Here is a 23,408-nt window from a genome sequence, read left to right on the forward strand (position 1 = left end):
TTCTCGACCAGTAGCCTACCGCCATAGCTCCGCCCCTTTCTTAGGAGGGCCACACCCCTCCATCCTCCCGAGCTTTTCCCCGCCCCCTCGCCCTCCCTCAGGTTCCGCCCCCCAGTCTGTGGCCCCGCCCCTGGCCCCGCGCTGCAGTGCCCCCCCGCCAGCGGCCCCGCCCGCCCCTGCCGAGCTGAACTGAGGGCGGCGGCGGCGGCGGCGGCGGCGGCGGCTGCTCGAACGGCCCGGCAGGAGGAGGCGGCGAGGATGGCGGCGGCGGCGGCGTCCTGGGCGCGGCGGAGATGAGCTCTCGCGGCCCCAGGCCCAAGGCGGCGTGGCCGGAGTGGGCGGGGGTCCCGATGCAGGCCCGAGGGGGGCCATGGGGCAGGTCCTGCCGGTCTTCGCCCACTGCAGTGAGTAGGGGGAGGCTCAGGCCTGGTGTGGGACCCAGAGGCCCGGGTGGGCTCCTCTTCGGTTTCCCCTCCGACCTGGGCCGCGGGAGAGCCGAGACAGGGGAGGAGGTGAAGGAGACAAAGGAAGATCTGCCCTCCCCCATGTTCTAGCAGCGATGGGGGTGACTTGACCCGGAGAATCTGAGTGAGACTGGGCAGAGGTTGGGGGCACTGAGATAGCCGACGGGGGGCGCGCTGGGCGCTTGGATGTGCCGCGGGGCTCCGCCCGGGGAAGAGGACGCTCTCCAGGAGCTGTCCCCTCGCCCTGGTGCTGGCCGCAGCCGGCGGGGAGGGGATTTCAACGGAGGGGTAGAGTCAGGATGGAGAAGAGGGGTCTGACTCCCCCGCCCCCGGATCACCCATCTTCGCATCCCATCTCCGTTTTCTGCCCAGAATCAGAAGCAGCCCCGGTCTCACCCGAAATGTCCAATCCCCTGTCCCCGGGAAACAGCCAGTCTCTGGGTTGGGGCTAGGACTCCTGGATCCTTAGCTGGTTTTACCACTCCAGGTCTTTCATTCCTGGTCTCCTAATCCCCATCTGAGGAAATGAGGTGGGAGCGGGGGGGGGGCATGCGATTTCAATTTCCAAAAGGTATTGAGCATCTCCTGTAGGCAAAGCCCCAAGCTAGCTCTGAGAGGCTGAATTCCATAATTGAAATCGCCTTGTCTAAGCCTCATGATTTCTGAGCCCAGAGCTCTAACGGTCCTTGTCTAACAGTCTCTGTCTCACACCCCCGAGGTTCTGAGAACTGGGTATTTCAACACTGACCTAGCCACTTGCATGTCTTGGGAGTCCAGATGCCAAGATTCTAAGAATTTGTTATTTCAACGTTTTAGCGTATAATCTCTACATTCTAGGATCTTGTCCCTACCTGGGCTTACAAAGGAAGGCCCTTCATCTCCCCACCCCACCCCCACCTTACCTCTCTGCTCTCTTCTCCCATCATCTTCCCATCAGTCACCTTGTTCCAGTCATATCTGCACACTTCTCTGTTCCTCAAATATGCAAAGCTTAGTGCTTGCCTCAGGGCCTTTGCACCGGCTTTCCCCTCTGCCTGGAAGACTCTTCCCTAGATATCCTCATGGCTTCATCACATCATTCAGATTTCTGCTCAAATGTCATCCAAGGAGTCTTCCTCACCAACCTGTCTGAAATAGTATCCCCTTATTTTCTCTTCCCTTACTTTGATTTTTCTCCATACACTTAGCATCCAACACCATAAGTTTAATTATTTGTGTCTATCTCCCCTATAGAGTGTAAGCTCTATAAGACTAGGGGTTTTGTTTACAGTTGTATCTTCAGGATCTAAAATAGTGACTGGCATTTATTAAGCACTCAAATAATGGTTGTTGAAAGAATTAATGAATTGAAACCTCCTAAAAGCCTCCTAAAATCCCTAAGGGCTTCCCAGGTGGCGCTGTTGGTAAAGAACCCGCTTGCCAATGCAGGAAACGTAAGAGACGCGGGTTTGATTCCTGGGTTCAGAAGATCCACTGGAGGAGGGCACAGCAACCCACTTCAGTATTCTTGTCCGGAGAATCCCATGGACAAAGAGCCTAGCGGGCTACAGTCCATGGGGTCGCAAAGAGTCAGACACGACTCTAAGATCAAGATCAAGATTCCTGGATTTGAACTTCCAAGCCTGAGCTTCAGATAGCAGGGATAGGAAGGTTTTAGAGTCTGTATGCAGAATGTTCTAAAGGTCCTGTGATGAAAATTCTAAGATTCCTTAATTCATACAAGTTTCCAGGACTGGCTCACTACTGTAACTCGGGCAGTCTAAACTTCTAAGAGTCTTCGATATTTTCCTCTTGCAGAAGAAGCTCCGTCTACAGCTTCATCTACCCCTGACTCCACAGAAGGTAAACAAAGAGGGAGGATGTGAAAGGGAACTTGAAGGGGGCTCACAGCTGGGCCAAGGGGTTAAGGGGAGTGGGTTAGGGTCTTCGTCAGGGGAGCTCATGCCCTCCTTTGCTCGTGTCAGGAGGGAACGAAGATTCGGATTTTCGGGAGCTGCATACAGCCCGGGAATTCTCGGAGGACGACGAGGAGGAGACCACGTCGCAGGACTGGGGCACTCCCCGGGAGCTGACCTTCTCCTACATCGCCTTCGACGGTGTGGTGGGCTCTGGGGCTCGCAGGGATTCAGCCGCTCGCCGCCCACGGCCCCAGGGCCGCTCAGTCTCGGAGCCGCGAGACCCGCCCCCTCAGCCCGGCCTGGGCGACAGCTTGGAAAGCATCCCCAGCCTGAGCCAATCCCCGGAGCCCGGGCGTCGAGGTGGCCCCAGTTCTGCCCCTCCAGCTGAGCGCCCCCTGGAGGACCTGGGGCTCCAGCTGGATCAACTGGGCTGGGCGACCCGGGGAGCGGGGACTGGGGAGGACTCTGCCACCAGTAGCTCCACTCCACTGGAAGACGAGGAGCCCGAAGGATCAGTGGCTGGAGAGGCTGGGAAAGGTGAGATGTCTGAGGTGCTGAGACTGAAGCCACAAGGGGTGGGTGGTTTCTCTCCTTAGGGCACCTCCAAGGCGAAAGCTCACAGCCTTCTCTCTCTAACGCACCAGAATTGGACCTACCACTCGGATTCGTTCAGTCCTTGCCGCTGGAAGTCTTTACTCCACAACCTAGCCCTGTCTCTGGGATCCCCCAGACCCCCACCCCATCCCCACCTCGATCCCGGGATTCGAACTCTTGGCCGGATGAGCCCTTGCTGGACGAGAAGGAGGAAGAGCCGTGGGGTCAGCTGGAGCGGGAGCCAATCACGGGGCAGTGCCTCGATAGAACGGACCAATCAGAATTCACATTGGAATCACACGTTCTAGGTAAACTCCGCGAGGGAACTTGCTACTTTGGGCCACTGGGAGGGTGGAGGATTGATATTTAAAGGCACCAAACTCCCGAAGGAATGGAGGAGAATGGAGAAGCGGAGGATGTAGTCCTATTGGCAGGACATTATAAACTCTACCCTTAAAAAAAGTCCCGTTACCTAAGATTGCCATTGGCTCTTTATATATAGCTGCCCCTCCCACTCGAGAAATGAGCCCTCCCATTGAGGGTTTAGGATTGGGATTAGCTAACTGCTAAAAAAAAAAAAAAAATCCCTCTTTTATAGTGCTCCCCCTAAAGGCTGACTTTGGACAGGCCAAATCCCTGAAACAGTAAGGCTCTCTTCTGAATGTGGCCACCCGGCTCGAAAAGTAAACTCGGCGCCTTTTAAAACCTTTCCTCTTCCCTGAGCACTAGCATTGGCAAATTGTAGATAGACCCGCCGTGCTTTAAAGTATGCTCAGTCTCCATGAACGGTTCCTATAAGTTGGTTGTAGACATCCCTACTTTTGGCTGTTTACAAAGAGAGCCACACCGGTTTGGAATTGTTCCCACCTCTATGGAGAGCCATTGGCTGGGTACAAAGGGGGCCCCGCCCCCTATTCCCTCCCTCCGGGTTCCACTGAAGTGGGCAAAATCCCTGAGAAGCAGCGGTGTCTGTAGCCTCTCACTCGGAGGAGCCGAGATGGGGAGTAAAGGTGGGCTTTCGGGGCGGGCTGGGACGCTGGGACGCGAGGGCTGGGGGACCGTGGAAAGGGCCCCAGATTCGCTTTTGTCGCCCTCAACTCTGGGGGATGTTTCCTCTTGGTTCCAGACTCCCCAGAAATGCAGGCTGGGGCTGAGGGGCTGTGGGGGTACCTAGGGAGGGCGTGGTGGGAGTGTGGGGTCCCCACTCTCTCCAGCCGGAGCTTTGGGGCCCGAGAGCAGCGAGGCCCCCTCCCCCAGCCTCTGGTCCAGGCAGCGCTGTCACTCAGTAGCTGGACAGGCCAGCACAGCTGCGGGAGAGGCTCCCTCCCCCCAGCGTGCCTAAACTTAGCCCCCGCCTCAGACGACCCGGCCCCTCCCCCACCCAATGGCGCAAGCCTCGGGGAGCCTGCAGGGGAGGGGTTGAGGGAAGACCTACCCTAGTTACAGTAGATGGGAGGATGTGTACAGGGAGGATGCAGAAGTGAGGAGAGGCAGACTCTGAGGGGGACTGGTAGGGATGGGTCAGTCTGATTGCAGTAAGGGTGGTAGGATGGAAACTGTCCAGAAATAGATGGCAGGGTACCAGGCTCTCAGTTCAGGTCTCAAAGGGGAGCCGATTATAGGGAGGGCTGTTAAAAGTTAAGATGAGTGAGATGAAATCTTGGGGTCCAAAGGCCACTGATCAAAGCTTAGGCTGGGCTTGGGAGGTGAGTTAGAAATTTGAGTTAGAGCCTAGGAAGGAGAATGATGTCATTAATACATTTAGGACTTAGATATATGTGTTGGTAGGGGTATCAGGGAGATGTTACTTGATACCCGTCAGGGTGCATAAAATAAAAAGAACAATAACACCCATTGCTGGTCAGGATGCTGGGAAAAGGTCACTTCATTTCACAGAAAAAAGGATTGTTCGACTCTTGTTTGTAAGCAATCCGATGAAATTTATGATACTTGAAAATACAAAATTAGTCCACCCAGCGATTTGACCCCTGGGATTGTATCTCAGAAACAGAACCTCCTGGAGGTAAGAATATCTATAGGAGGCTGTTTGCAGTACTGTCTAGGAAGGGGGTGGGGTGGGGGGAACAAAATAAATGGCCCAGCAATAGATACATGGTTGAATAAAATGATTAATGGTGTAGCTACACCATGGAATATTGTGCAGCCCTTAAAAAGAACGAATTAAAAGCTGTTCCAGTTGACCAGAGAGAATTCTAGGAGAAAAAGTAGAGTGAGATATGCATGATGCAGAAGAATGTTTTTTTTTCACCCAAATTTGTGTTCACACATAATCAATGGGCAGGAGTAAGCTTGTGGGGACTTGCTAGACAGTTAACTTGGGTTTTCCAGGAGGCATGCATGGAATGAAAGTGTTAGTCACTCAGTCATGTCTGACTCTTTGTGACCCCATGGACTGTAGCCTGCCAGGCTCCTCTGTCCATGAGATTCTTCAGGCAAGAATACTGGAGTGGGTAGCCTTTCCCTTCTCTAAGGGATCTTCCTGACCCAAGGATAAAATCTGGGTCTTCCACATGACAGGCAGATTCTTTACTGTCTGAGTCACCAGGAGAGCCCAAGCATGGAATAAAAGAAGACAAATAAAAATCTGGAAATTGGGTTAAGGCTCCCACAGGTGTGTCAAGAGGTCATGGTTCAGCCCCGAGACAGGAAATAGGAAGTCAAGAGGTCAGCCAGGGCAGCTCCAAACCCCAGCCTGATTGCCACCCCCTCCCTCCACAGTGGCAGACCTGCTGTACTGGAAGGACACAAGGACGTCAGGAGTGGTCTTCACAGGCCTCATGGTCGCCCTGCTAAGCCTCCTGCATTTTAGCATCGTGTCCGTGGCCGCCCACGTGGCCCTGTTGCTGCTCTGCGGCACCATCTCTCTCAGGGTTTACCGAAAAGTGCTGCAAGCCGTGCACCGGGGGGACGGCGCCAACCCCTTCCAGTGAGAAGCCCCAGCCCGGCCCCTCACCCCTTATCTCTGTCCAGGCCCCACTGCTGACCCATGACCTCAGATCAGGCACTGACTTCTCACTCTGGCCCCGACCCATCCTCTTCCTGTTCCTAACTCCAACCTGATACTGTGACATTAAACCAGACTCTGACCCTTGGCTTCCAGCCCTGACCTCTGACCCTAACCTCTGATCCTTAATCCTTGATCCCATCTCCTGACCCTGGCCTCCTCCCCAACCCTCATTTCTTGTCCTTGTCTCGGGCACTTCCCTCAACCTGGGCCCCCTCCACCCACCAAGTCACCTCACACACCTCTGTTCTCTCAGGGCCTACCTGGACGTGGACCTGACCCTGACTCGGGAGCAGACTGAACGTTTGTCCCAGCAGATTGCCTCCCGTGTGGTCTCTGCGGCCATACAGCTGCGGCATTTCTTTCTGGTAGAAGACCTCGTGGACTCCCTCAAGGTGCCCTGAAGGCCCCCCACCTCCCTCCTGGGTCCCCAGCATTCACCTCCCTGCCCCTGGTGGGGTGGAGGGGGAGGAGGGCCATTGCTGGGTGAGTTCCCAGCCTGGGGTACACCCTGTAGGCTCTGCTGACCCTCACCCTCACCCTCAGCTGGCCCTTCTCTTCTACATCTTGACCTTCGTGGGTGCCGTCTTCAATGGTTTGACTCTTCTCATTCTGGGTGAGCTGGGAAGGCTGTGGAGGGCAGGGTGGGGAGGTGGGGCGCTGAGGCTTGGTGGGGGACAGGGTTATGAATGGAACTGTTAATCTCTGGGGAGGACCCTGACCCCCCCCATCTCTGTGCCCACAGGAGTGATCGGTGTATTCACAGTCCCTCTGCTATATCGACAGCACCAGGTGAGTGTACCAGGCCTTCAGTTGGCAGTACCCCAACCAAACACAACTGGTCTGATCGCCCCCTGCCCCCCAACAGCCAGGGTCGATGACAAATGTCCCAGCCAGAGATGAGAGGACCAGCTGGTGTTCCTACCCCGACAGAGTCAGGGTCTGACTGACACGTGCCAGGCACAGGTGGTCTGCCTGCTGCCCTTCCTCCATGCAGCTAGAGTCTACCTAATACATTTCAATAGTCAGAGACAGGCATTTTGATTGGTGTCCCATGACAGAGCCAGTGGCAGAGCCAGGATCTAGCTGATGTATCCCAACCCAAGGCAAGTAGACTCACCGATGTTCCTCCCCAACAATGATGCAAGGCCTGCCTTGACATGTCCTAGCTCCTGAGCAGGAGCCTGACTGGTGTCTTCTCTCCCTGACACAGCAGGAGGCCAAACAACACTCATCCTAGCCAGAAACAGGCAGACAGATGAATGCCTTCTCCTGACAGCCTGATACCCTCTGTCCCTGTGATACCACCAGGGACTGACAAACACATATTCCATTTGCAGACAGACAGACAGACTGATGCCGTCTATCCCTACACATAGCCTGGGTCTGACTGGTACCCATCCCAGCCAATCAGGTGGACTGACTGATGCCCTCACTCCCTGAAACTGCGAGGGACTGACATTTCAGTTAAATCAGGTGGGATGTCTGTTATCCAGAACACTGACAGAACCAGGGTCAACTGACATACATCCTACCCAGAGACAGACAGATGGACCACATTCCATTTTTGACATTCTCCAGCACAGCTGAGAGCCCAGTGATGCCCATCCCTGCCAGGGATATAGTCCTAACTAACTCCCTCACATGCTGGAATCACTGAGACTCACAAAGTCAGCTACTGTTGTGAATTAAACTAGTATTTAAATCAATCCAGTCAGGGACTTGACAAGCAACACTAATGCCCTCTGCTCTTACGCTGTCCCTAAACACACATACATACACACATCTCAAAGATTAACAACAATGCCCAGGACACAAACTCACTGGCAAATTCTTGTGTCTACCCATCATCCCTTCCTACACAGAGTATGGCCCAATCAGCTTGACACTTCAACTTGGACTTCTGACTTCCAAGGGTATTTTATTAGGCTTAGAATTGAAGGTGGCAGGGTGGGCCGCTCCCCCCAACTCCTGATTTGAGTGGGGGGGAGGAAGCAGCCTCCTTAATGAATTAGGGAGAAGAGCCCCCTCCAATCTCTCCTTTCACCCCTTTTCTTCATTCCCCCAGGCCCAGATTGATCAGTATGTGGGATTGGTGACCAATCAGTTGAGCCACATCAAAGCAAAGTAAGCGCATGTGGTGGAGAAGGATGGGATGGGGAATGGGGAAACTTGGGAACGTTCCCTTTGCCCCCTTTGCCCCTCTATACTCCTTATCCCTAAATCTCCTGGGGTTGAATATTTCCTTCTTAAAAGGTCAGAGACAGTTCTGTCGCAGGCCAGTAGGTGGAGGGCTGGGGCTGGTTTGGGCCGTAAGTTCCTCCTTCCAGTTTTCCCTTTAGTTCTCAGTTAATTATCCTGTCTCTTGCCCCACCCCTTGACTCCACCTGTTTCTCCCTCAGGATCCGAGCTAAGATCCCAGGGACCGGAGCCCTTGCCTCGGTAGCAGCTGCAGTCTCCGGACCCAAAGCCAAAGCCGAATGAAAGCGGTGTCTCTGCCTGCGGGACGCCTGCCCCCACCCCCTGTAGCCCTCTGCCCTCTTCCATCTCCCTTCCATCCCTGCCCTCTCCCAGCCTCAGCCCGAGCCATTTCCCAGTGGGTGTCAGGATCACTCACACCAGGGAGTTTGCGCAAATTGCCTGAGCGGCCAGGACTACATTTCCCAAGAGGCTCTGCTCTAGGAGTCCAAGGAAAGCGAGGCACCTTGGCCACGGGGCCTGCTGGGACTTGTAGTTGTCTAGATAGGGCCCACGCCCTGCACTTTCGTGACCCCACCGCTGGAGGCGCCGTGAGGGCTTGGTGTCTCTTTTGACGCCACTAGCCCCAACGCTGGGGCTTTGCATGGGGCCCAGGGGAGGCCTGAGCTTGGATTTACACTGTAATAAAGACTTCTGTGGAAAACCCAAGGCCTCCTGTGCTTCCAGCCCCCTCCAGCTTTCATCTTCCTGCCCTGAAAAGCGCGTAAGTGATTCTCAAGAAGGAACCTTCCCCATCTCTGCAGAAGAACCGAGAGGCGGGCGGATCCCAGGGCTGGTCAGGCCTTGACAGTCGCTTTCCACGCCTCTACTCCTGGCAGACATCACTAGGCGATCCCCACACTCCGCCTGCTGTGCCCCCATCTCACCTGAGTTCCAGACCCATGTATCCAGCTGCCTTCTGGGGGACTCTCCACCCCCCCTCAAATCTATCCAAACCTCTTCCTGGTCCTACCTGATTACCAAGTCCGGGAGTCCCCTCCTGTCCACGTTGTCGCCCAGCCAGAGACCCAGATTTGACCCTGGGCTCCTACTCCCTCACATCTATTCAGTCGTGAAGCCACGTCTATTCACTCTCTCAAACGTCTCTCATCCACCCACTTCTCTCTATTCCAAATGCCTTGAATAAACCCAGGGCCTCGTGGCTTCTGGGCCTCGGTTTCCAAAACTAAACCGGGGCAAGAGGAGGCAGGAAGTTCGAGTCTAAAGACCCAGGGACGTTGGGACTTCCTTGGCGGTCCAGTGGTTGAGACGCTGCGCTTGCCCAGAGGGGGCGGTGGGTTCGATCCCTCGTGGGGGAAATAAGATCCCACACCCTGTGCAGAAGGGCCGAAAAATAGGAAAACAACAACAACAACAAACCAATAGATTGGATTTGAATCAACTTCTCTATTTTTTGACTACGTGACCTTGAGCAGGAAGTCTCCCTTTCCTCAAATGAAAAGTTGTCACCATAAGCTATCTACGTCCCACTCAGTTCTTCGGACTTTGATGATCCATATATCGCCTGTTCTGCTAGTTAACTATTTTTTTCTTTTTTGCCATATCACATTGCTTGTAGAATTTAACCCCCCGACTAAGGATCAAGCAAGGACCCTTGGCAGTGAGAGCTCGGAGTCCTAACCACTGGACCACCAGGGAATTCCCTAAATTGGTTTATTAAAAAATAAAGCAAACGTCTTTTAAAATGAAATGTTACTCCACCACTAAGGAAGTCAGTATCCCTTGCCAGCAATAGAAAATAACAGTTAAACACAAAACTATTACCACTTTAAATGTTTACTTGTGCATCACTTAAAATCTTGCCTCTAGTGAGGCATGTCACATTTTACAAGATACATAATAATGTTACAAGAGTGGTAGTTACAGTCTCAGATTTTGTATACAGGGGTTGCCTAGCAGCAGCTTGCTACTTAAAAGAAAGAGTACTTGAGGGGCTTCTCCTGAATCTGGATTTAGCAAGCAGGGGCAGTGTTTTGTTTTTGTTTTTTAGGGGCAATGTTTTAAACTTTCAAATAAAATAGCAACATTTCCTAAAGATATTTTTATTGATACTTTCCATAAGACGAAGTGTCCATTTGTCTTTATCAAAAACTGGAGGAAGAGGGACTGCTTGAGATTATGGATCCAAAAATGTCTAAAGCCTCCAAGCCCATTCTTGGCACGCCCACTAGAGGCAGGAAACAGGTTGGTGATGGGAACAGTCTTAATTGAGTCACTCACAGTGCCATGTCTGGCTTTTATATCCATCTGCTTGTTATGATTCCCCCTAGTTGCACCAGTCTTGTTTTTCAGATGGAGAAACTGAGGCTCAGAAAAGGATGGTGATTTTTTTTTTTTTTTGCCCCGCAGCATGCAGATCTTATTTCCCCACCTAGGGATGGAACCTGTGCCTCCTTGTAGTGGGAGCACAAAGCCTTAACCACTGGACCACCAGGAAAGTCCCCATATTCTTGCATACATTGTACACACATTTAGTGAGTATCTGGCAAGTGCTCAAGCACTCTTTAGTTATCAGGGACACAGAAATGAACCAAAACAAAGTCCATGGTTTCATGGAGCTGCTATTTAAGCGGGAGCAGCCAGACAATAAGCAAATGGACCTAGACAAGGGCAGGTGGTGATCAGGGTGATGGAGAGAAGTTCAGCAGAAGAAGGGGACAGAGTGACAAGGCTTTCTATTTTAAACTGGGTGGTCAGGGAAGGCCTCATTAAGTGGTGATATTTAAGCAGAGGCGAGAGTGAAGGGAGACAGTGAGTCATGGGAACATATGGAGGAAAAGAGATTCAGACAAGGGGGTCAACAGATGCAATGGCCCTGGGAAGCGAGCATGCCTGGTATCTGCAGCAAGAGATCTATGTGCCAGAAACCAAGTATATGAGGAGAGAGGAGTAGGAGGACATGGGGTCAGAGAAGTGGAAAGGGCTGTTTGTCAGGATTGTAAAGCTGCGGTAAGAGATTTGACTTTTCCGCTGAGAAGGGAGACACGGGAAGATTCATGTCGGAGAATGATATTGTTGTCAAAGGATCACCGACTTGGATTATAAAAGGATCACTTTTTTTGTTTTAAATAATAATTACGATGGCACAGTTTCTATTTTCCCATGTGGATGGGCTGTGTGGATAGGGTAGGGTACTATCCGGTTCTATGGCCTACTTTCCTCGGCCATAAAATGCAAATGCAAAAACTGATGATCTCTAGTGTTTAAGCTCAACGGGGACAGAAATTCTGTCATCCTCAGTACCTAGGATTGTGTCTGGGGCTCTGTAGGCGCTTATTGGAAAAGACCCTGATGCTGGGAAAGATTGAAAGCGGGAGGAGAAGGGGACGACAGAGGATGAGATGGTTGGATGGAATCACCGACTCGATGGACGTGAGTTTGAGCAAGCTCCGGGAATTGGTGATGGACAGGGAAGCCTGGCGTGCTGCAGTCCACGGGGTCGCAAAGAGTCGGAGAGGACTGAGCGACTGAACTGAACCGAGAGGCGCTCGTTAAACTTTTGAAAGGTTTAGATCGCTGAAGTTCCGCAAAAGAACACCAGGTGTCGCACCAGCCCTACAGCCGCCAGCGCGGAGTCTCCGGGGCCGGACTAAATCAGACTCTAAACGGGAATGCACACACTCGAATTCAGATTTTTCAGGAAAGAAGCTTCTGAATCCAGAATTATGAATCTTTTTTGTTTTTAAAAAATAAATGGACTTCTCTTTTGGATAAAAGGGGCTTCAGTCTCTTTAACAGCTAGACACGAGGGGGCCACGTCCCCTAGCACCGTTTCCCAGAATGCGCGGCGCCATGCAAATGAGATAGTTTCCAAAGAGACGTGATTCAATCCATAGGAGACAAACGCAGCATTTTCGGAGGACGTCTGTCGTAACAAACTTGGGAAAGTTTATAGATTTTGAAATCCATTGTTTCACGCCCTCGAAACTGTGTCACCGTAAGTGTAAAATATTAGAAATTTCTGAGTTTTATATATCTGTATGGGTAGTGGTTTCTCTCGCCCGGATGATCCTCAGTGGTCTGGGGTGCAGGCTTCAAACCTGTAGCTGTCTAGCGACAGAGTGGTTCAATTCCACCTTTCGGGCGAAGCAGTTTCGTCTTTTCTTCTTCCAAACTGGACATTAGAATGTGAGTTGGTCCTGAGAACCTCGGACCCGCGTCTGGAGATGTCGCTGCAGTCTTTCTTTTTCGCCGCTCAAGTGTTTCCCTGTGAGTACATTCACACACCCCACCCCTGCCCGCCCCGGGGAAAACCAAAGAACTCCAAAAGATGAAGAAAAACTCGTGTACACTCTCAGTTCTAGGAAATTTACAGTTAGAAAGTGATCCTGGATTCCTCCCCTTCACTTGCTTACTCACTTATTCAGTCATTTACCCACTCATGTATTTAATCACGCATGCACTTATAAAACAGTCGAATATTTATTCCTTTGATCATTTATTCATTCACACATTCAACAAGCGGAGAAGGCAATGGCATCCCACTCCAGTACTCTTGCCTGGAAAATCCCATGGACGGAGGAGCCTGGTAGGCTACAGTCCATGGGGTCGCTAAGAGTCGGATACGACTGAGCGACGTCACTTTCACTTTTCCCTTTCATGCACTGGAGAAAGAAATGGCAACCCACTCCAGTATTCTTGCCTGGAGAATCCCAGGGACGGTGGAGCCTGGTGGGCTGCCGTCTATGGGGTCGCACAGAGTCGGACACGACTGAAGCGACTTAGCAGCAGCATATTCAACAAGTATCTGCTGGGTGACTGCTCCATGCCCAGTCCTGCACTGAGCGGTCTTGGGGACACGCTGATGACTACAAAACCCTGACCCTGACCTCGTCGCCAGTGGAGGAGACTTTAAACATTAATTAATTCCGCATTGAATTAACAACTATCAAAGTGTTCGCTACTGGGAAGGCAGGTACAGAACCTATGAGGACATCTTATGAGACCTGAGTTCAGGTAGGGTGTGAGGGTAACATTTGAACATATACCTGAAGAATGGGAGTGAAATTAGTCAGCCGAAGGGGAGAGTATTCCAGAGAGGGAAACAGGATGGCTGTAATAACAGGGACGAGGATGGTAATAATTGCACGTTTACTCTGTGCTCAGCGCTGGCATGTATAAACTCACTGATACCCTTCAGCCCATTCTGCAGCTGAGAAAACTGAGGTTCAGAAAGATGAAGCCTTTTGTCCAGGATCACCTTTGGGAGGCCTCCAACCCCAGGGCTCTCAGACCCCTGGCCCATACTATTTACCACTGCCCCCTGCTGTCTTTCCTAAGCCAGCAACTCACCAAACCCTGCCTGTTTTGCCTCTTCTGAATCCTTCCCCTCCTCTCCAGCCCACAGCCCTGGTGCTGCTCCAGGCACCCCCTCACACCTTGGTATTCCCATCCTAGCCTCCTCCCTGGCCCTCTGCCTCATCCGCACCTCTTTCCCAGTTACCCTCAGCCTGGCAGCTAGAGGAGTCTCCCTAAGCACAAAGCTGCCCTTGAATTTCTTATGGCTAAAACCTGCCAGAGCTCCCCAATACTCTCAAGAGAAGATCTAAACTTAGTCTGGAATTTTAGCTTGCAGAATCTGGTCCCTGCTCAACCTCTCTCTTCACACCTTTTGTTCTAGCCCCCGTGAACCTCAAGCTTCCTCAAGGTACCAAGCCGTCCCCCGTCAACTCTTTGCACTATTTGATTCGACTCAGTTTTTTCTACTTCTTTCTATGCCCTCTGTTTATCCTCTAAGACTCACCTTAGGGATCCTCTCTTCCCAGAAGTCTTTCCTGACTCCCAGACCAGGTTAGGTGCCCCCACGGGGTACTCCAAGTCCCATGGACTCCCCCAACTCTGCCCAATTTAGATCATCCCTGATTGGGAACAGGTCTGTGTCCCCCACTTGACTGTTAACCCTGGGAGGGGGAGCTTGGGGCTGTCTTAGTCTCTGCGGTGTCCCCAGCCCTGGGCATATAATATTGTGTGTGTGCTCAGTCGTGTCTGACTTTTTTTGAACTAATTAATAGTTCAAAATTAATAAATTAGCAAATTTTTGAACTAATTAATAAATTAAGGCATTCCATTATGACAAATCCCCTTGCTTAGTCATTTACTAAGACACCTAACCTCTGGACCAGTACTTCAATTCTCAAAGTGCTTGTTGCTATGTAAATGAGAGTGGGCTTGGACCTTGCAATGGGGATGGCTCAGTGTATCTGCGGACAAAGTGGCGATATCTTTGGTTTAGTCAATCTTGCATTGTCCCCAATATGTTATTCACCCAGAAGACGTGATCATGTGAAAAAGCAAAAGGAAACTCATCTTCACTGTAAAGTGATCCAGGTTTTATGATTCATGCAACCCTGAGGACTCCCAATGTACCTGAGTGGTCTTCAACAGTTCAATTTTTTTTCTACCTCACTTTTGCTCAGGCCAACCCCAGGACATTACAGGGTCAAGTATAAATTCTTCCCTCACCAGGAAACTTCCCTGAGCCTTTAGTATTTTGGTATCAGACACCTCATGGCTAATATTCTGCCTCATTACTTCTTCAAGGAGGAGGTACAGCCTATGTGTGTGGGAAGTCCTCCTGACTGTCTAGCCTCCCTCCATCCTGCTGTTGACTGATTCACTAGTAAGAGTTCCAGCATATATGTGTGTGTGTGTAGTCCTGTAGCAATCTAACCTCACTCTCTCATGCTGAAAGGAAGGCAGATGATGGGTGTCAGGAGCAAAGAGACCCTGAAGCTTGGTGGATACATTTTTAAGAGCTTTTTATTGGCGACAGTGCAGAACCACGAGGAGGAGGGTAGTGGCCCAGTGCCAGCCAGCCCCAGCCCCCAGGGGGTCAGGTGCAAAATACAAAAAGAATCACAAATACAGCATGGGGATGGGGAGGTTGGGGATTCAATACATTGTGGTCTGCAGGGGCAGGCCCTGCTCACAGCCTCACACTCGCACCCAGAATTCTCAAAGATACAGATTGCAAAAATCTATAATCCCTCAGGCTTACTCACAAAAATAAAATATCAGGTCCCCAACAAACCCAGAGTCAGAAGACGGCTGGAGAACCAGGGACAGTCACATGGAAAGAGTCAGGTAAAAACTGGCAGAGAACAGACAGAGGCGGGAGAGAGACTCAGGAAAGAGATAGCCAGAGATGACCAGAAAACAACCAGAGACAGTCAGAAAAGAGACAGCTAGAGACAGAGGCAGCCAGAGACAGGCAGCCTGGAAGTTTCCAGAAGCAGTGTTTCCAATTCAACCGCATGGCTTTGAGGGCCAACGTGACATAGGTCAAGGATGCAGAAGCGCTCACACACTCACACGCGCGCACACACACTCATATATAATATATTTATTTATACATAATAGATATAAGTGCCTTTCGGAAATTGAGAAAGGGATAAATAGCCACGGAAGTGGGTGGGAGGCGTCTGGGTTCAGGGCGGGAGCCGCAGAACGGGGCAGTGGAATGTTTTCCATGCAGCACAGAGGGCGGCGTCACCCACCCGATATTAAAAAATATCAATTGGCCTCATGATAAAATCCTCATGAGGGGAAACACAGGGAAAGGCAGGGTTAGGGAACCTAAACCGAGAACTGGGGCTGGAGCTGGGCGAGGGGAAGCTGGGATCTCGGGGAACCCAGCCCCTTGGAGTTTGCCAGTCCAAAAATATTAGGAGGTGGTGGGGGGTCAAAGCCTCAGCCTTTAAATCTTCTCCGGGAAAATGTCGGGGCGCCCTGGCAAATCTCCCCTTGCTCCCTTTCTAGAAAGGTTATGGGAGGCCAAGGCAAGGGAGAAGTTGGCGTCCTAGGCTGGGATAGGGTGACAGGCCTTAAAGAAAAAGGCCAGGGCTTGGTCTGGGGCGCGGGGGGTGGGGTCCTGAGGAGAGAAGCCACGCGGATGGAGAGCTGTCACCCCCTCTCGATTCTGTCACCCCCTCGAGTCTAACTCATTTTGAGGGGAGAAAGGAGGCAGACAGGGGGTGGGGAGACCACGGAAAGGCTTTGGGGAGTGGGGGGCACAATCCCTCCGGAGGGGTTCTGTCCCACCCGGCTCCCCCCACAATCCGGCCAACTCGTTTCACAGTATAAAACACTCTAGCAGGACAGGCATCACAGCGCCCCCTGCTGCCTGAATCAGAGAGGCCCAACAAGGAAGGCCCGGAGGGGAGGCTGTGGGAGGTGGGTGGCGGGCAGGGGGAAAGTAATACTGTAATCAGAAAGGAGGGCTAGGGGCTGAATGTGGGGGGGGGGGCTTAGGAGGCGGGAAATTCAAAATCGGAGCCAGTTTTGCCGGGACGGAGCAGCTGGACGGTCAGGGAGGGAGGTTCACATTTCAGACTAGGTCTGGGTGGAAGGAAGATTATCAAAGGGCGGGCATCAACTTCCCTTTAAAGGGGGGCTCAATTCAGAGGAGGATCGAAGCATGTGGAAATGTTAGATAAATAAGCTAAGGTCGTGGGGGGCGGCAGGGAGAACCAGCCTAGTCACCCCTGGAAGGGTGGGCGTGGGAGAAACACTTTGGGGGTTCGGTGGCATTTCCTTGTTGGGCCTCTCTGGAGAGAACTCCAGCCCACCCCACAGCCCACCGCCAACACCCCGCACCCTCCAGCCCAAGGTGGGTATCGCCCCCGCCCCCACCCCCATCCCCAGAGGTTGGGTCCAAGCGAAACGGCCCACAGGCAGCCATGGGCAGCCTGGGGGGTGTCCATCCCCTCCCCACCCCGTGCCCCCAAAGTCACCAGCTCTCTGGCCTCGCCGGGCCGGCAGAAACAAGAGGCGGCACAAAACACAAGGAAGTCCTCCTGTCCGATGGCAGCGGCAGCAGAGGGTCAAACAGGAGAGGCAGGGAAACCACACGCCCGCTTTGTCTCTTCCCCTCTTTCCTCCAGTTCCTCCTCGTCCAAATCTCTCTCCCTTGTGTGTTTGTTCGTTTTGTCTAAAGTTCACAGAGCAAGAAGGGAGGGCGAGTTCAGGGGGTCGGAAGGCTGGTCACTGCCGCTGGTGCGTTGGGAGCCGGCGAACGCGGAGACCTCCGGGCAGGTGAGGACAAACGAGGAAGTGTACGAAGGGTTAACAACGGGGAAGGGGTCGCCGAGGACTTGAACTTCACTGTGTGTAAAGAGAGAAGCTGTCAGGTTGGGGGGTGCGTCTTGGCTGGTCTGGAAGGGCAGGGGCGGTGGTGGCGGGGGCGGCAGCAGCCAGCTGAAACCATCTTCCTTAGTGGATGCTGACCCCGGCAAATCTCTCACCTCCGCCAGCGGGCCCGGCCCGGGCCCCCCGGGCCCCTCTTCGTAGGGGATCTTGCAGCCCGGTTTGTGGGCCACCAGCACAAACTCCAGACGTTCCTTCTCCTTTTGGAGCTCGGCGATCTCCGACTCCAGCTCCGCCTTTTCTTCCTCTAGCTGATCTGTCTCCTGAGGTCCCCGGTAGCCACGATGGAGCACGCAGGAGAGCAAGGAAGGAGAAAAAGGCCGTGAGCGACTGGAGAAGGTGGGTCATGGCTGAAACCAGCTCTCCTACTCCGATGGCTAGGGCCCATGGCTGGCTGGCGGCTCCTGATTGAAAGACCCCCTGTGGTGGAGGCCTGGTGTGCTAGGGGACTTGGGGCAGGGCTCTTGCCTTCTAGGACCCTCAGTCTCCCCATCTGTCCAGTGGTTGTTTGGGAAAGGGCCAGGTACACATAGGAAGTCTCTGGTTGCAAGAGGCACTCAGAGGTTTGTTGAATGAACCAACCATCCTTACATGTTTTTCATGCCCCCTATTCTACTCGTCACCCTTTCCCCTCTGCCTCCCAGGGAAGAGATCAGGTAGCTCCGGGAAGTAGACAGTTTCCCTGATTTCCTTCAGGGTGAGCAGGTCACCCTACAAGCATAAAGTAGAAAACTCTCAGACTGAGGTAGGGTGTGAAAATAGAGCGGCACCTTGGCACTGGCCACCAGCCCAAGATAGAACTACAAGTGGCGGGGGCAGGTGGTGAGGGAATTGACATAGGATTAAAGGATTTCGTTTCTCAGACTCTCCAGAATGTTAAAGCTAGAAGGAACCTGGGAGATACAATGAGGAGTTGAAGAGATGGAAAAACTGAGGCAAAAAGGGTTATCACTTGCCCAAGACCAAAAAAGGGACATGACTGAAGCATCCCTCCATTAAAGGTCGCTCATAGGTCCCCCTCAGGATAAAGTGAAGGCCAGGCAAGTGGTCAGGGGCGAGAGGGGGTCATCAACCAGGACAGGCACTGGCCAGGAGTATGTGAGGGTCAGTGTGTGCGAGCTGGCTGACCCCGTCTGTATCCAGTTCCACATGTGGAACCTCTTGCTCTCAGTTCAGGATAGAGGCACAGGTGGTGGTGGGCAGCAGAAGATAGGGAGAGAGCCCCCTCATTCACCCTACCCTCACCCCCACCCCACCCCAGGGACCATCCTCACCGCCTGGAGTCGGTCAGTCAGCTCCCTTCGCCGGTTCCTACACTTTGCTGCTGCCAGTTTGTTTCGTTCTCGGCGAACCCTTCTCTTCTCCTCCTCCTCTGGGGTGAGCTGAGTAGGAGAAATAGAGATGATGAGATCTGGGGACACGGTGTACCTCCCCCTCCATCCTGAACCTCCTCTTCGTCAAGAAACCCCAGGAGTCAGAAAAAGACCAAGTCCTCACTGTGGGGAGGAGGACAGGGTTTCTGCAGCATTGAGGCTGCAGGTGGTCCCTCACCCCAAGAGTGGGAAAGTTCTTGCCTCTCTCGCTTCTTCCCCCCCAGCCCCCAGAGCAAGCTCTTATGCCCCTTACTCACCGTCTCTTCTCGGGGTCTCCTAGGCCGGGCTCGAGCTGGGCGGGAAGGCCCAGGTCCACTGGTGGTTCCGCTGGTGGAAGGCCCACCACTGCCACTCGCTCCGCCACTGCTGTAGCCACTCAGGCCTGGTGTGGAGTAACTAGTTCCTGGCATGTCGTAGGGGTCGACGGCCGGGGGCTGGGAGGCCAGTGGCTGCCCCTGGGACTGGGCCATGGAAGAGATGAGGGTGGGTTGCACAAGCCACTGGAGGTCCTGGCTGGTTGTGATCGCGGTGACCGTGGGCACGAAGGAACCGGGCATTTCCCCAAGACCGGCGCACTCCTACGGGGTGACACATACACACACAGGCGTAGACACACAAACAGAGACACCGACACACACACACCCAACACACATACACACACCGACCCGGTGAGTGAGCACAGGGCCAGCGGGTGTGGATGTGTGTGTCACAGGCAAAAAGCCACAACACCCACCCTTCCACTACACCGTGACGCAGTGGTTAATGAGAGGATTTCTGTGCAACTGGCTTCTACCTCCTCCTTCTTCCTCGGGGAAAGGTTGCACGGTTCCAGCGGGTGGTGAATCACACCCCGGGTTGGTGACTCTTAGGTGTGGGGGGTGGGGAGGAGGCTGGACACAGCCGGGTGACAGAACCCCCGGGATGGAGTCACAGCCACACACACAGCCACAACACCCCACCCCCACCCCAGAAGCAAGGGGAGGGAGAGGGAGAGGCCTTAGGCTAAGCCTTCCTTTACACTCACACACATATACACACCCCTCTGAGCGCAGGGATAAGGGACTAGAGGGTCCATGAGACCCCCGTGCAGGGGCGGGGGGGCCCCAGTTAAGAGTCTTGGGGGACGGGCCTAGGAGTTTAGAACAACGTTTCAAGTAATTGTCTCTCCCCAGAGTGAGACTGACAAGCGACAGGTTACGGTGGGCAGACAAGGAGAGCAAGTGAGCAGCCAGGCTCCCTCAGACTGTCGCGGAGGCAGGGTGGGGTAGGTCGTGAGACCCCAAGCCCAAGCAGCGCTCATGTCCCCCCACCCCCACCCCCAAAATGTAATCCTAGATAGAACTGCTCGGAAGGCTCAACTACTCTCGCAGGGGGCGTGGTGAGGGATGGGCTGGCTCACTGGCCAATCAGCGCCCTGGAAACTCAGAGGGGGCGGGGCTCCTGCAGACCACCTGGCTGGATCCACCAGGGCTAGCGGCTTTAGTCCTATTTTCTGACACACCGGAGGCACCCGGCGTCCGGAGCAGAGGGAGTGAGAATGTGTCTGTGTGTGCCTGGAGAGGTGGGTGACGGTCACTACGTCTTCCAAAGGAACACTGGCACACAGACACGCTCTGCCCCTGAGAGCGGAGGGACAGGATCCCTGCCAGGTCCTTGCGGACTCATTGGGTCGCAGAAGATCGCTCCTGTGGCGACAGGAATCCCCTCGCTCTGCCTCTAGAGGCCCGTGAAAGAGACCCTAGTGCCGGAGAACCACGGGTTCCGGGGACGAACTGTGGGAAGGAAACTGCGCCCTACAAATAGGAAGCGAAAGTTGATTGGCCACAGCTCGTGCCGCGGCGGCCAATCGGAACGCCGAGCTGCCCCCTCCCTTAGCAACGTTGCCCGGCGTTCCAAAATAGAACGCTCCCGGGACGTCAGGGGCGGGGCGGACGAAGGGGGCGCCACGCGCCGTGCGTGCCCCGCGTCAGACGGAGGATTCCAGCGCGTCAGCCGTTACGCACGGGTCCCCCGTTACGTCTCCGCGCAGGAGGCGGAGGCAGCGCCACCAAGGGTTCGAGGCCCGCCTTCCCGCTGGGTCGAGGGTGACCCGGCGCCGGAGTAGGCGCTAGGATGGAGGAGGAAAAAGAGAGGAGGCTACTGGAGGCTTCTCCGGGATTTGCCCCACCTGCCTGACCGCTGTAGCTTCCAGGTTGGTGACCTGAGTGGGGGGCAGTCCCCGAACCGGCTAAAAGTTCTCAGCCCTGCTACCTCACACACGTTGCACTGAACGGCGCGATCTCCCCACCCCCAAAGCTCACCCCTCTGTGTTCCCTCCCTGCGCTCCACGCACACAACCAATTGCAAGCACGTCCGGACTCTGCAGTTTGCAAAGTGCGCCGTGAGCCTACTCCCTGTCAGATCCTAGATTTGGACGCGTTTTATTTGGGGTGAGGGGATTGCTCGCTCCACCCTTGAATGTTAAAAATTTATAAACCACAAAGCAGTACCCCAACCCTCTAGAACTTACCTGGGAGGCGGCGGCGGTGGGTGGACTGCCGAAGGAGTCCACCGAGGACAGATACTGAGACTCGGCGGAAGGTGAGGAGCTGCACCGGGAGCCGGAGTCGTAGTCTCCGGGGAAAGCTTGAAACATTTCCCTGGGCACAGGGGGGCCCCTGTGACCACGCTGAGGTCGCCGGGAAGCCAAGGCTATGGCCGGGTGGGGGAAGAAAGGTGCGAGTACGGGGTGAGCCGAGCGCGTCCCCAAAGTGCGCTGTCCGGGGAAACTCAGGGGGAGGGCAGCGGCCCGCTCCAACAATGGCAAAGTTTCCGTGCAATTCCTTTGCGGTGCCCAGGCCCCCACAAGATGCCGCTGTGCCTCCTGATAGTCCAGGCTCCGTAGGACCCGGGGGCGAGGGGGGATCGCTCCCCCAGAGGCGGAAAGCTCTGTCCTTCTGTACAGAATCTGCTGCGGGTGCGGGCCCCTCCACGCGTCCGGCGGGTCCCACGGGGGAGGAGGGAGTAGTAAAGACGAAAAAAAAAGCAAGTCGATCCTCCGAAAGAAAATGTAGAATTATCTAGAAGAATCCTTCCAAAAACTTTCCGGAAGAAAATAAAGCGAATTTCACAGCCCCCAAGAAGAAGAACCACAACAATCAAGTTCCAGCTCCGCGTGTCCCAGGCTTGACCGTAGATCTCAGTCTTATGAATGAAGCTCGGAGCCGCCAGCTGTATTTATATGCCCGGGGCCCGGCCCCCTTGTTGACGTCACCCGTCGCTCACTCGGCAAACTTCTCGATATCTCCGGCCCTTGTGAACCCAGCCCCGCACCGTCCGGCAAGAGGTCTGTCCTAGCCTCGATCTGATCATCTGCATCACCTTCGTGGCCTTGGGGGTCTTGGGGGCTGCGTTCTGGAGCACTCGGCGGGAGGGGATCCCGGCCGGTCTCCCCGGAGTTCCTGTGACGCAATTAGCCATATAAGGAGCTCGGCCGGCGCGGCTGAGTGTTTGTTTGGTATCCTAGCAATTACGTCAGAGGGAATCCCTCGCTCGCTCGCGCGCTCGCCCGGCGCGCCTGCGGAACCCGCCCGCGCCTGCGCAGTGCAGTGCCGCCCAGGATTGGGGGGGCTGGTATTAATAGGTTATTAGACTGACCCGGCAGAAGATCCCGGTGGGGGAGACCCCAACTGGGGGGTCCATCTCACTCTGGCCGCCCCTCCCATTTCCCCTGATGGTGCAGCGCCCTCTCTCGAGAGGAAAGTCAATCTCCAAAAGGAGACTCTGGCTCTGGGTTGTAGTCACATAGGCGGGGAAACTGAGTCCCGAGACGGGTGGGTGGGACTCTGATGCTCCCGGTGAAAGTGGAGGTGCAGGTGGAGTCCCTAGGCTCGTACGAGCTTCTGCCTTGACTAGTTGTGTAACCTTGAAAAAAAAATTTTTTTTTTCTCTGAACTTCAGCTTCACTTTTCCCGGATGGACAAAGAGTGTGTATCTTGTACCCTGCTGCCCCCAGAGGTGCGGCGTTTGGGAGATACGCGGGTTTGGGAGGGAAGGGGAATGAAACCTGGGGTGAAGTGTCCCTGCTGCTGCTGGTGCTCGCCTTTCTGCTTTATAATCCTATCCATAGTCAGAAATAATGTGTGTGACGGCGGTGGGGGATGGGGTGGGAAATAAATGATAGTAATAATAATGATATAATAATAATAACAGATGCCACGTATTCAGCATTTACCAAATACCGGCTCTTGTACTAAGCCTTTCAATACAAGATTTTCAATCCTTGTGCAGCTTCAGAAGTTTAAGGGAGGAAAATCCTCATTTTATAAAAGAGGAAAAGGATAGATCGCGACTTGCCCAAGATCTCATCTCAAGAAATTCAAACCCAGGATTTTAGTTCTCTTCCTGACTTCCGAGAGCTGCCTGTTTGAGTGAAACTCCCTGAAAAACCTGAGTGTTGGGATTATTTAAATAACAGCTTCCATTGGCAGGGAGTGATACACCTTGCAAACCTGTCCCTGTCTGCTCACAGCATACACTATTATAACCCAGGTTCCCGGTCGGGCTGGGGCGAGGCAATGGCGGGGGGGTGGGGTGGGGGAGCAAGCTGCTTACCTGGCTGTCCAGTTAGGAAATGTGGTTCAAGAGTCTAATTAGGGTATTTCAGACCCCG

The 23,408-nt window shown here is 53.8% G+C and overlaps 3 protein-coding genes and 1 non-coding gene across 15 annotated transcripts in view; 3 read left to right on the forward strand and 1 right to left on the reverse strand.

The window, feature by feature from the left end:
- Positions 1 to 172: 172 nt before the first annotated feature.
- Positions 173 to 8,883, forward strand: RTN2 (reticulon 2). 3 transcript variants are annotated; one of them, XR_014060873.1, is made up of 10 exons: positions 173 to 404; positions 2,262 to 2,306; positions 2,429 to 2,899; positions 3,007 to 3,264; positions 5,696 to 5,903; positions 6,238 to 6,435; positions 6,499 to 6,597; positions 6,727 to 6,773; positions 8,050 to 8,108; positions 8,384 to 8,883. XR_014060873.1 is itself a non-coding variant. In XM_081515681.1 (10 exons), the coding sequence occupies exons 1-10, from the start codon at positions 371 to 373 to the stop codon at positions 8,463 to 8,465; spliced, it is 1,413 nt and encodes a 470-aa protein (XP_081371807.1). In that variant the 5' UTR covers positions 173 to 370; the 3' UTR covers positions 8,466 to 8,883. The 3 variants fall into 3 exon arrangements, 2 of the variants coding, with proteins under 2 accessions (XP_081371807.1, XP_081371808.1); XM_081515681.1 differs by having other exon boundaries at positions 6,238 to 6,376; positions 6,528 to 6,597; XM_081515682.1 differs by lacking the exons at positions 173 to 404; positions 2,262 to 2,306; positions 2,429 to 2,899; positions 3,007 to 3,264 and adding an exon at positions 3,887 to 3,966 and having other exon boundaries at positions 6,238 to 6,376; positions 6,528 to 6,597.
- Positions 8,884 to 11,935: 3,052 nt separating this feature from the next.
- ERCC1 (ERCC excision repair 1, endonuclease non-catalytic subunit) overlaps positions 11,936 to 23,408 on the forward strand; it is a 57,679-nt gene continuing 46,206 nt past the window's right edge. Inside the window, exons 1-2 of one of the 6 annotated variants that reach the window (XM_081515712.1) lie at positions 11,936 to 12,177; positions 17,636 to 17,723. Coding sequence is in view for 1 of the 6 variants with exons in the window: in XM_081515703.1 (XP_081371829.1) it covers positions 12,407 to 12,449; positions 17,636 to 17,723 (131 nt within the window). In the remaining 5 variants the exon portion in view is untranslated. Of the gene's footprint in view, positions 12,178 to 12,234; positions 12,450 to 17,181; positions 17,274 to 17,635; positions 17,724 to 23,408 lie in introns of those variants that run through there. The other 5 variants (XM_081515720.1, XM_081515716.1, XM_081515708.1 and 2 more) reach the window with 5 other exon arrangements.
- On the forward strand, positions 12,240 to 12,326 carry TRNASTOP-UCA (transfer RNA opal suppressor (anticodon UCA)). Its single transcript has one exon. It is a non-coding gene; the product is annotated as a tRNA-Sec (tRNA).
- On the reverse strand, positions 14,982 to 22,190 carry FOSB (FosB proto-oncogene, AP-1 transcription factor subunit). Of its 5 annotated transcripts, none has more exons than XM_081515731.1 (5): positions 21,267 to 22,190; positions 19,015 to 19,335; positions 18,659 to 18,766; positions 17,483 to 17,647; positions 14,982 to 17,342 (listed from the first exon to the last, which is right to left on the reverse strand). In XM_081515731.1, the coding sequence occupies exons 1-5, from the start codon at positions 21,390 to 21,392 to the stop codon at positions 17,340 to 17,342; spliced, it is 723 nt and encodes a 240-aa protein (XP_081371857.1). In that variant the 5' UTR covers positions 21,393 to 22,190; the 3' UTR covers positions 14,982 to 17,339. The 5 variants fall into 5 exon arrangements, with proteins under 5 accessions (XP_081371857.1, XP_081371853.1, XP_081371854.1 ...); XM_081515730.1 differs by having other exon boundaries at positions 17,094 to 17,342; positions 17,466 to 17,647; positions 21,267 to 21,949; XM_081515727.1 differs by having other exon boundaries at positions 14,982 to 17,647; positions 21,267 to 21,949.

This window comes from Giraffa tippelskirchi, chromosome 7 (genome assembly GCF_054371585.1).
Source record: "Giraffa tippelskirchi isolate mGirTip1 chromosome 7, T2T-mGirTip1v1.2.pri, whole genome shotgun sequence".
Classification (NCBI taxonomy): Eukaryota; Metazoa; Chordata; class Mammalia; order Artiodactyla; family Giraffidae; genus Giraffa; species Giraffa tippelskirchi.

Excerpts from the sequence above, each read along its gene's own strand:
- RTN2 (XM_081515681.1), top strand. The coding sequence starts at position 371 with ATGGGGCAGGTCCTGCCGGTCTTCGCCCACTGCA. Across the intron at positions 405-2,261 it reads GCCGGTCTTCGCCCACTGCA|AAGAAGCTCCGTCTACAGCT; the intron begins GTGAGTAGGGGG and ends TTCCTCTTGCAG. Across the intron at positions 8,109-8,383 it reads TTGAGCCACATCAAAGCAAA|GATCCGAGCTAAGATCCCAG; the intron begins GTAAGCGCATGT and ends TTTCTCCCTCAG.
- FOSB (XM_081515727.1), bottom strand. The coding sequence starts at position 21,392 with ATGTTTCAAGCTTTCCCCGGAGACTACGACTCCGGCTCCCGGTGCAGC. Across the intron at positions 19,336-21,266 it reads CCACCGCCGCCGCCTCCCAG|GAGTGCGCCGGTCTTGGGGA; the intron begins GTAAGTTCTAGA and ends GTCACCCCGTAG. Across the intron at positions 18,767-19,014 it reads GGAGACCCCGAGAAGAGACG|CTCACCCCAGAGGAGGAGGA; the intron begins GTGAGTAAGGGG and ends TCTCCTACTCAG.